Source organism: Pelecanus crispus, chromosome 4 (genome assembly GCF_030463565.1).
Source record: "Pelecanus crispus isolate bPelCri1 chromosome 4, bPelCri1.pri, whole genome shotgun sequence".
Classification (NCBI taxonomy): Eukaryota; Metazoa; Chordata; class Aves; order Pelecaniformes; family Pelecanidae; genus Pelecanus; species Pelecanus crispus.
The window spans coordinates 53,344,851-53,356,948 of record NC_134646.1 but is presented as its reverse complement, the minus strand read 5'-3'; the positions used below and the strand labels follow the sequence as shown (position 1 = coordinate 53,356,948).

The following is a 12,098-nucleotide window of genomic DNA, read 5'->3' as shown; positions in this document are numbered from 1 at the left end:
ACGCCCGCAGGGCTGCGGCCGAAGCCCCCTTTCAGCTGAAGCAGACGCCGGCAGGGACGGTGGCGGGGACGCTGCCGCGGCCGGGGCCCCGAGCGGCCCTCTGCCCGCCGGCCCCGCTGCCCGCCCGCCGGCACCCACCTTGGGCATCCGGATGTGCTCCATGGCGGCGGCGCCCGGCCGAGCTCCTCATGCACCTCCCGCAGCCGGCGGAGGGGCGGCCGTACGCACCTGGCCTCTCTCCTATTTTCTCCTGCCAGCCCTGCTTTAAAAAAAAAAAAAAAATTCTTTAAAAATAATAAATATATTTTATTTTTCCTGGCGTTTTCCGCGCAGGTAGGGAGGGAAAAGGGAGGATTTATTCAAAGCAGCTAGCGTGCCCGTGTTTCGATGCTGGCAGGTCAGCGGCTGGCTCCACCTCCCCGGCAGCTGCCATGCGGCCCCGGCGGCGGGGATGCTCCGCGCCCGCCCGGCCCCGGCCCCGGCCGCAGCCCGCGGGGACCCTGCTCCCCGCCGGCAGCTTGGTCGCCCGGGCACCCAAAGGCACAGCCCGGAGGTGGCTCTTCAGCGGTTTGCTGTCTTATCTGAATTACATCGCTCTGTCCTTTCTTTGGGGAAAGATAAGATCAGAGACATAAAAGGGAGCTCTGTCTGAGATGGCCTCCCCCTATTTTTTTTTTGTTGTCGTTGTTCCCTGGCCCAGCGGGTGCTACATCTCAAAGACAAAAGCTGCACTTACTGAAACCGAAGCACTGAATCTTGTTTATCTCAAGCTCTGCCTGTCTGCTTTTCTGTAATTCACGATTTTGCTGCATCCTCAGATTTGCACAAGGGGAAATTTTTTTGTGACACAAGATTTTCAGTCTTACGTCTGAAATTCCTTGACCCATCTTTTGCCTTGCCTGGTCCAAGAGGCGTGTTAACTCTTGGAGCAAAAAGAAATGCTGCAGAGCTGGATTCCCCATCTTACCTGCGCAAAGATGAAGAACAGGTATCTCTAACCATCTTTGAATATCTATCATATTCTGAGCAGAAAGGGAAACTTCCTAGTGTTTATGCCAACGTGCAAATGACTAGAGGTGCTAATATATTATTTCTGATAAACCGTAGCCTTTAAGGCTTGTAAAATGCCCAGGTGTTCTGTATTGATCAATGTATTCCAGCGATTCTTTAGAAATAGGGACTAGCCTCATCAAGGGATAGTAACAAATGTGGAGACCTGTCAAACCACACAAAGGCAATGGCAAGAGCGGCAGAAGCTCCCTACATATCCTTCTCTCACCTGCAGAGAACAGAGCATGCTTAATCTATTTTGTGAAAGTTAAAATATGGGCTGAAAATAAGATGGGGCCACCAAAAGGTGTGAATGCATTTTACCCCAAGGGAAAGGGAGCAATTGGTATAGATAGCTGTACTGGCTCCAGTCCTGCCAATGTTTCTCCAATCCTGCCACTTCCTTGCTAAGGCATGGCTAGATCATTCAGCATCATGAGGTTTTTTTACGCCAACTCTTTGGTTAGAGGAGACAGAAGCTGTATTATCATGAGTGGAATATAAGTTATCCCTGGATTTGACCATTCTGCTTCCTTCTTCCCTTGTTTTAGCCCATTTCTGCCCTCCTTTCTCTCATAGTTCAACTGCAGTTATTGGGCAGGAGTGGCTGGTATGACATAATCTGAGACACCATCAACTGGATGAAAACTCTTCTCTTCTGCGCATTTTTAATCATTCTGTCTCACTCTCTTCACTCAGATCTGCAAGGGGGGTTGGAGATACCATTTCTGTTTGAAAATTCACCAGATGGCATCCATAAAAGTGCATGAATTGCGTAAAGCATGGACTTCACAAGAGTCTTGATCAGTGGCACATTTTGCTCTCTATTTTAGGCCAGAGCTATCTGAATCAATTAAGAATTAACCAACCATGAAATATGTTTCCTTTGCAGTTATGGCTGATGTGATTCACTGCATACATTATCATGTTTTGGCATTTGCTACTGCCAGTGAGTAAGTAAAGTTGGAAGAAAGCACGGTTATCCTTTCGGTCCCGAGAGGTATTTACTTTTTCTCTGGTACATCTTGTGATTCATCACAGCCAAGTTCAAGTCCTACTGTTGATGGGAAGAAGACTCTCAGACTTAAGTGAGAATGCACTTTATCTCTGCTTCACATTCATCAAGAGCTGCAAAACTAAGACATTGCTCAAAGGAGACTGTTTATGTAGCTATCAGTTGCTCAACATCCTGCCAGAGTTTTTGACCTGTCTTGGGCTGGTAAAATAATTAATGGGCAAGAGTAGCTATAAACAGAACTCGGGTTCAGATAAAAGTTATGCCTACTGCAACTGTCACGGAAAGCTGCAGTAAGCACAACCTTCTAAAAATTCTCTAACATTTTTCATTTGCATTTCACACTCATGGAAACTGCTGCCTTAACAATCCTGGAAATTAAATCCTCTGTCCACAGTAGAGGTACAGTGAGGGTAACAACAAAAAACAATGCTGCATAGTCTACTGCTCTAACTCAACTAAGATGTAGGGGCAGGAAAATTAACTTGCTATGCCTCCATAGGTTTTGACCTATCTGCTGCAACTGCCAACAAAGTTCTTGATTAATGTCCCATGAAGAAGGCCAGTCACTGAGGCCTAGAATGATACCAGTGTATTTATTGTTTATGTCCATAAGCAGTAGAGTCAACTTTCAGCCTTCACCTAGTAAAACCTGAAAGCACGTTTCACTTCCAATATGTAAAAATTTCTGTTATATTCAAAGGAGCCTCCTGAATGCTCAGATATTTTGCATCTGTTACTACCTACCTGGGTAGGCCTGCATTTGTATCATCCTGTTAGATCTGGAAGGCTTTATAGATTTATTTGTGTTTTACAGTTATATTTTCCTAGTTCAAAGGTGGTTTCCTGTAGGCTGCACTTTAATATAACATAAACTCAAAGAATAAATTTATGTACTTGTATTAATACTTATTTTCAAGTGTAGTCTACAGATTGTCATTCAGATTTATAGCCGTATATTAAATGATATCGTGTAGGGAAGAAATCAACTTGAAATTGGTGGTATAACAGCTTTGTTGCTGGGACAACTATATCCAGCATGACAGAATCCTCTACCTGAAGAGTCTGGTATGTGGGATGAAGACATGGAGGTTAGGGCAGCCCATGTTACTGGGGGCTAAAGGCAGACAGTACTGGTTTGAGTGCAGCTCTGGGTTTGTGGATAAGGGATGGAGAAAAAAAAACCCAGAGGTTCCAGTGGCATCTCACCAAGGAAATGTTTCTGGACTCAGTGCTGGCAAGAAGTGATTTGTGGGCAACACCACTTTCTCCTGCAATTCAGCATACAGGTCTTTGTGCATTATTTGTTGAGAACAACAAACCAACCAACCAAACAGGATTGCCTCAAAGTCACCTGACTTTTTTATCAGTCTTCTCCTAATGGAAATATCCAGTAAGATCCATGGCAAAGTAGACTTTTTATACTAGAAAAAAGGGAAACAATACGGGGTTTTAGCATAAAGTACAATATGTAAATACATTCTTAAAAATTATATATCTACACCTGTAATGCACTAAATAATCATGTGACTTGTTAATTGGTAATTATGGATTAACAATACCAGGACATCATGATAATATATATTTTAGGTATATCTACTTTGTAGTTTGAAAATTCTTTTCTTCCACCATTTTCACAGTGCTACTCTACTATTTTAACCCCTTCATAACATAAAATAGTAATTTCTTTTGTCAGGGATTTTCATGCCACTTTTTAAATGATAAAGATTAATGCTTCAGGAACATGCTAGTGGACATACTATCACAGCGTTTTGAAAATACAAATGCCAAAACCCCATAAATTCATGTTTGTTTATTTAAGGACTTTGGACACTAATATCAATGGGAGTGGCAGAACCTGCTTGCAGAAGTCTGTTACAGGAGCTGTATGACCTAATACAGATCAGCTTCTCACCTTTTTAAAAATCCCAATGCATGAGAACCCTAGGAAGACCCACAATGCAAGGATGTGGCTGAAGAAACAAGAAGGCTTTTAAAGAAGTTTTTTAGCAAGCCTCTTTCCAACACAAAACCACATTAAGACCACGTACCGTTAGCAGGTACTGTAGCTTTATAGTGCTACAGCTTCTTTCCAGATGAGCTTTCTTTGGTGCCAATATCCCCAAGAAGAGATGCTCCAGCACTGCACTACTGTATGCATCTAACACAGGCTCATAGTATGGCTGAAATGAAGTAACTTTTGCCAGTGCAGCAAGGCAGAGCACTAGCTTGTTTTTCCTTCTTCTTACCTCGCCTTCCAGCCCTGCAGCTCCCTCTGCCCATGCTCTGGTTTAGTGTTTATCTGGCTTTGGCATTTATAAGCCAAGTGAGCTTGCTGCGCTGTTTACTTTATTTTGGCTGTCTACTTTTCAGTTATTTTTGTGTGATGAACTGGCTTCCCATGTGATGCAGAAGGAAAGGGGCTAGCTGAAAGTGAGCGGTGACAGTGAACCAGGTGAGTTAAAGGGTAAAGGGGGAAATGAAAAACACAAGAAAACAAACCCGGAAGAGTTGGGCTGGGGGCTGGTGAGGCGGGGTAATTTCACTCACGCAGGAGACGTAGCAGGTATTCATAAACTGTAGCATCAAAACTCCTGTTTGCCTGTTACCTATTGCCTGTTGCCACTGCCGATAGCAGCCAAAAAGCCAAAGGTGCAAATGCACACGTACAATTTGTAGGTGTCTTGATAGCATTTACACCTGGGATAATCAGTACCATAGATTCAGAAACATTGTGTCTGTTTATATTTGTTTCATAACTTTTGAACTTTTTCAGGGAACATGCACATTTCTCATGGCAAATGCACTTGGACACACAAACTTCTCCCCCAGTTAATCTAGCAGGAGCTGCATGTGACAAGGTAAAGGATGCAGGGAGCAGCTTTCACTTTATTGTTTAACTCAGCTAACTGTTACTAGGTTTGACCTTTTAACTTTTCCTTCAAGAATTACTCAAAGCAGTCTTTGATTCTGTCTTGTTATAAAACATGGTCGTATTGTTATAAAAGCAAAATTATGCAGGAAAGAATACCAGCAGACCTCTGGAAATAAGAATGGTTTTGATCCTATTCTACAGATAGACAAACTGTTATGATACATGGTATCTGGCTAGATATACAACTGGCCTGAAATGCATAGTAGAGAAATAAAACAGATAGAATTCTAGGATGACTGAGGAGATATGTCCAGCTACTCACATGAGGATTCTCTCATGTTGTGGTTTCGCCCCAGCCAGCAACTAAGCACCATGCAGCTTCTCGCTCACTCCCCCTGCCCCAGTGGGATGGGGGAGAGAGAGTGAGAAACACTCCTGGGTTGAGATAAGAACAGTTTAATAATTGAAATAAAGTAAAATAGTAGTGATAATAATAACATCATCATCATCGTCATCATCATCATAATATACAAAGCAAGTGATACACAATGCAATTGCTCACCACCTGCCAACAGATACCCAGACAGTTCTCGAGCAGCCACCGCGGCTCCCCAGCCAACCCCGCCTAGTTTCTATACTGAGTATGACATCATATGGTATGGAATAGCCCTTTGGTCAGTTTGGATCAACTATTCTGGCTGTGCCCCCTCCCAGTTTCTTGTGCACCTGGCAGAGCATGGGAAGCTGCAAAGTCCTTGACTAGCATAAGCAGTACTTAGCAACAACTAAAACATCAGTGTGTTATCAACATCCTTCTCCTACTAAATCCAAAACACAGCACTATGCCTGCTACTAGGAAGAAAACTAACTCTATCCCAGCCGAAACCAGGACCCCAGCTTGAGGAAACTGGTAGGATTTTGGCAAAGGGATAACTATCTGTTAAATAAGAGCATTTCATCATGATTAGAATAGTTAATCCAGCTACTCTGAAACTGCTGCATTTTTCATAGCAAAGCATGTTAGGACAACCAGCTAGAGAGTACAGTCTCAGGAGGTCAACTGTGATGAGCTAGTATATGTCATACCATGTATAGCAGTTAAAGGAAGGGGTCTGTTATTACAACAGGGATCATAGGGGGAAAATGGAGAAGTGCTTCTCAGTATAGCCACTAGATAAATATACTCTTCCACAAGATGATTCAAAGCTCCTAAACTCTTGAAGTAGTGTAAATACTGCTTAGACATTTACCTCATTCTGCAAATCCATATATATAGCTATTTCTACCTACACTCTTTCACCAGTTAGATAGTTCAGTGAAAAGGAATTGCTTCGTCTTGCCCTTTACTGCTTCTCAGCAGGCCACTGCTGTAATGGATGACTATACTGGGAACTGGGAACCTGTAAGAGAAGCCCCCACCTCCCCCATACATTAGCGATGCTTGAATATGTCTGAGCAGGTCTGCTCCTAAGTTAAATCTCCAGCTATGTAGAGAAACTTAGAAGAAAAGCTGATTTATTAGTCTTTAAAGAACTTACTTTTCATTAGAATCTACCAGAAAAATGTGTTTCTTCCACTTAAAAATTTTGCAAGTAGCTTTACTATAGCGTCAGGTATCAGGCATGAGTGACAGTGAATAATGGAATTCTCTTTGAGAAGACATGTTAAGAAGCTGTCCTAGCTCCTAGAGAGTGATGTAAGGATTATCCAAGTTCTAGCATTAGTGACACTCTGACTACCTTTACAATATCTCATCCAGAATATTAGGCAGGAAATATTCTCTTAACTGATATTAAAAAATTATTTAAATGAAAATAATGCATTTTTATCTTCATAGACCCTTTCCATTGAAACATTCAGTCATGGGCTCAGCAACAACTTAGGAGAAGAAAATAAGACTACTGAGTTCAAAGCAGACCACAACTATGTGTAGTCTGAAGCAGTATTGTTCAATGAAAAGCAAAATCATGATAGCAAGGCAGCTTCCAACATTTTCACAAAGAACTTTTTCTTAACTTACAGGACTGTATTAATGGTCTACCTAGAGCATTTTTCCCAACAAGAAGAAAAAGAAATGGACAGGGTATATCTGGGTTTAGGGAAAAAAGAACAGAGAAGAAAGAAAAAGTGGATAACAGAGGAAATGTACCCCATGGTCTTTGTATAAGAATTAGCTAAAGCTATGTTTAAAATACTGAAGAGTTAGTTTATCTTGAAACTTCCCATTGACCTATGATGATCATAATTCAATGAAGCAAATGTGGCCTTCTCAGTTATGACATTTATGCAGGAGTTTGTGATGGCAGTAAATTATTTTCCATTACTCTCCAAATTTTGCACAAGCTCCAATGCTATACATAGGGAAACAAAAAAAATGGCGTGTTTCCCAAAAATACATAATAAAAAGTTCACTGAAATGCTGCTTCATATCCCAAATCCACACCACATGAAAGCCTATTTTTCAGATAAAGAATTTGTTTGTCTCTGTGCTTTAAAAGGAAACCTTAAGATGAGGGTTTCTTTTTTTTTTTTTTTTTGAATAAAGTGCTAAAGCAAAACACAATTCTTTGAATATCTATGCAGAGCAGCTGAAACTGATGTGATTCCTACTATCTTACTGACAAGAAGCCATCACACTAAGTGGCCAGAATTAATTTTGGCTAACTTGTGCCTCTTGAAATCCTTCTGAATCTCAAGTGATCACCTCAGCCCCTTATCTACCTTAGTATTAAGGAGATAAGCTGACACTGTGAAAGCTGTCAGTGAAGTCTCACTTACTAACCTTCTGTGAAAAGGAGGTTCAGATTACGCGATAATCTTTCAGCTGCTGACAAGCAATTTAGTTTTTGAGAAATAGCTGATTAAGCAAGGGTCATAGAAACGTCTGTGTTCAGGCTGAAAGGGTGTTATGATTGAATTCATATGTGTTTTTCCAAAATTTGTCCAGTTTTATACTTGAATTCACTTTGTTTCTCTTTCACCTGGTCAGTATTTTTCAGGCTCCATTACTGCTTCCTGGGTTTGGGGAAAAAATTAAATTTTGGGGTGGGTTCTGAGGAAAGTTTGAACTGTTTCTGGCATTCCCAAGCTGAAAGCTCTGAGGCTCAGGAAATGTCTTATCTCTAACTCCTGACAGTTTCTCACCCTGTGTAGTATTAGATTTATGTTCTTGATCTCTGACAATTATTTGCATGGGTTATGCATGAGAAGACAGTGTTTGTCGTAATCTGTTCTGAGAGTGGAATGTCCAGGGTATTGCTCCAACATACTTTTGCTCCCTGGTCACAGTCAGGGTCCATGAATTACCATGGTTGAACAGTCCCCATCTGAGCAGAAAGGATGCAATCTCTGGAAAAAAATATGTGAGGTGAGATGTATCATTAACTGCAGATAGCTACAGATATGGTTGTATATAACTGTCCATTCTGAGGTTAACAGTTAACCAACTTAATGATTACATTCAACAGGTAAAGCATATGTCTACACTATTTTTGCTGCATGCCACAACATGAACCACTGAACTGAGCGAGTTGTTACTTGCCAGCTTACATCTCCAATGCTGATCTATGTCTGCACAAGTCTCAAGGGAACCATTCCTATCCGACTGGCTCCGTAGCTATTCCATGGTCTTGGTGCCCACACAGGGCAGACCTCTCTGTGGCTATGCTTGCCAGCCATCTGCCTCGTGCACGTTATGTATCTTTAGGTTATGTAAGAGCAGTACTCCAGAGTCTCATCCTTTCAAGTCCTTCCCTCTGCTTCAGAGATGCTACTGCTCGCTGGCTTTGCAAGGCCAGGCTATGGCAACTGGCCTGATGCTGTTGGACCATGATAAAGGGGACCCCAACACATATCCAGATTTGATCACCATGCAGAAACTGCTGCTAGTGCAGCTGGAAGAATCTGTGGAGGAAATACTCCTTAAAGAGCAGAATGTTGGGTCCTGGTCTGGGCTTTGCTTGGAGTCCATTGTGGTCTCCTCAGAGTCAGAAAAGATTTTGCCTCTATAAAGCTAGGAGTGGGACTGTATCATTGTAGCCCAAGCTGACTACTGGGGGGGCAGGACTTGCAGATACGAAAGTTCACACCTGAAAGCCTCTATTTCTAGTTGCTGCCTGCCTTTCAGCACCAATATACTCCCTTCTCATCATTTATCTCTGGAAAAGAGGGTGAACATCAGTTTGTAGACCTTCACTACTGCCCAATCGTGCTTGTTGTTGGCCAGCCAGTTTCCACAATAGTGTGGTCATTGTTGGTGTGATCCTCATGGACAGCTCCTACTATCATTGGGTCAGCATTGGCAACATCCCCAAGAACATGGCGACTTTCAGTCATTGTCAAAATTCACAGTGGGAAAATCAGCAATATTTGCATTCTCACCCAGGTTGTCCCCACCTAACTGATACATTTATAGGTTTGTGATGGCAAGTCTTCTGAAATTTCTGATTTTTCAGAGACAAAGAAGCTGGCACCCTCTTCCCTCCGGGGTACATCAGCATCCAATGAGCTAGTCACTACTTGCAGCATAGGTCTCCCTGCTACAGCAGGGGTATTCAGACAGCCTGCAAGCTTATGGCCAACTTCGTCTAGAGCGAAAAGGGAGCATTTTTTCCAGCATTTTATGGTGGAGGACTCTGAAGGATAGACTAGGTGCTGATAGTCCAATGCCAGCAAAATTACACCTGCCTGCTGCACTTTACCTAATGCTGCTTATTGGCCTCAGACATCCCTTCCCAAGGGGCTGCCCACAGCTGAATCTTAGGGCAGGAGCAGGCCTGAGCAGGCCTAAGCAGGGTAAAAGTCCTTACACCCTCCATAGTATAAGATGGTACTGCAGAATTTAGTCACAAAATAAAACTTTACAATGTTTGGTACTTTCATAGCAATACTTTGGCTAACATGGCCAGCAAGCAGTGTCAGGAATGTAATACCATATTAAATATTAGTGTAGTCAGCAGGATTAAAGAAAGATGGAACCAAACTTTCTTCTCAAAAGGATTTAACTAAGTGTTGCGTCCTATGTGGCTTCCAAACAGCTGTTCTTCACTCAATTTGGGCAGTGGAGTGCATGCTCTGGCATTGCCACCTCCCCAGCTGGTGTGGGGTTAGGAGCTTGTAGCAAAGCTGTCTCTAGACTCTTGAGGGCCAGAAGGATCTGGTGGCTGCCCTGAGAGGAAGGCTAACATGAGACCAGATTAGGAAACTGAACCTGATGTGCCTTAATCTGCAGGGTCATGAAACTCATGTGTCTCCTCCACAACAGCCTTTAACTCTTGCTTTCTCTCCTTCTCTTTGGCTTCTTTGTGAATCCTTGCCATAAGTCACCACACTTAAATTTTCATCCCATCAGTGTACACACTGGTAGAGATGGACCATTTCCCTAAGGAACATGGTGTGCTTCCATAGGGCCTGGTTCTTCTTTCATTCAAGGTTCTTCCTTCTGTAAATCTATACAGGGTGCTGTCTGGACAATGCCATCCCTGCCATGCCAAACAGCAACTGAACAGCAGTCATGCAGCCGCTAGTAGCTACACAAAGTGCTCAACCTTTTTTCTGCTGAACTGTCAGTGATACAAGGATTCTGACAATCTTCAAGTGACCCAGCTTTGGATTGAGGAGCTTGCCAGCGTGACTGAACTGCAGGCAGATGTTTCCCTTGCTTGTAGGACTATGGAGAAAGATATCCCTGACTTAAGCCCCCAGTGTGATCAGGAAATATTAGTGAAAATGGAGCTGAAAAGAAGAAGAGGTGTTGCAAATGCTACTTCACCGTGTTTTTATTCATAAGCAGAACACATGGCATTCCTTCCAGTTGTAACTGGTGTGGCATTTTTTCCATTTATGCAAAGCTGTTTTCCATGATCCCAAGGTACAGTGTCACTTTGGCACAAGGAAGCACATGATCGGGGTGTGAGACACAAATGCATGCCTATATGGACCATTTTCATTAGGAAATTACCGGTATGACTATAAACTTCATCCATAGTTACCACAAAGCCAAGCTGACAGTGCTCTATAAACAACAGGAAACTACCATTAAAGATTCCTGTTCTCCTATGTTAACATGAGGTATATAGAAGAGCTAGTCCTGGAAGCTGCTTGAGGTATTCATGCCCTGCCCAGCCAAGGGTGCCTGTCTCTTCCCCTTTCTGTCCTTCCTGATGTCCCAGGGACAGTGGCTGGGGAGGAGGTTAATGATTCAGCTGCTGTGATAGCCTCTTGAAGTTGAAGACATCCCAGGTGGGCTGGAGTTGTCAGCCTGGACCCTCATATAAAAATCAGGTGATAAACCCTCTGATGTAGTGTCTTGCTTATTGCAGATATGGTATCACAGCTTCTTGTGCTGTGAATGTTTGAGAAGCTGCCCCAGCATACCTGCTATGGTTCCTGACTTGCCTTTGTCTTCTTCAGTGTGAATCAGAACCCCTTGGTGAGGCTGACATACCCAAAAAGTAGAAAGCTAGTTGGCTGTCTCCTGCCAACACCACCTTCAGTCCTTTACTAACACAACTGAGTAACTATGTGAGTTTTTTTCTAGTCCTCGGGTCACTCTTCTGTGTCTCATAGGCATCTTCTTTCTTGCTGAGAATGAACAGCACAGTAAAGATAAGGGCCAAATCCTGAATTGGCTGCTCACTGGCATGCAGAACTTAAGTTTTTTACCATACTGTTTGGTGGTTCTCATGAGGAATGAGGGCATCTCAGGGGTTTCCTGAGAAAAGAATGCTCTGGGAAAATGTTGGGGTTGTTTCAGAGGGGAAGAGAATAGCACTTGGCAATACATGTTTCTCCACTGTCAAGGAGTGCTCTGCTACAAAAATATCCTCCCAGCAGCCCCACAGTAAGTCTGAGGTGGATCTAGCTCCACCGTCTCTGACTACACCTGATGGGCAGGGGAAAAGGGAGGAAGAAAGAGCAAAACAAATTGCCAGATTGACAAGGTAAAAGTACTTTAATGGGCTGGTGTTCAGGGAACAGATTCCCTGCCTTGTTGTTACACTTATGTTGAACTTCAGAAATGTCTGTCTGTAGTGTTCATTACATATTGTTACATGGAAAATAAATTTCAGAGAACAATTTCTCTAAATCTCCAAGTGTATAAGCATAGCTTCTGTATTAAAATCTCTATGATCTTAGAAAATATTTATATTTAATAGA

At 42.7% G+C, this 12,098-nt stretch overlaps 1 protein-coding gene across 1 annotated transcript in view; it reads right to left on the bottom strand.

Moving 5' to 3' along the window:
• The window catches only part of MTMR7 (myotubularin related protein 7), a 58,198-nt gene extending 48,923 nt beyond the window's left edge, over positions 1-9,275 (bottom strand). Inside the window, 3 exon segments of the mRNA XM_075709863.1 lie at positions 125-247; positions 370-572; positions 9,139-9,275. Coding sequence (XP_075565978.1) covers positions 125-247; positions 370-572; positions 9,139-9,275 — 463 coding nt within the window.
• Between the last annotated feature and the right edge of the window lie 2,823 nt (positions 9,276-12,098).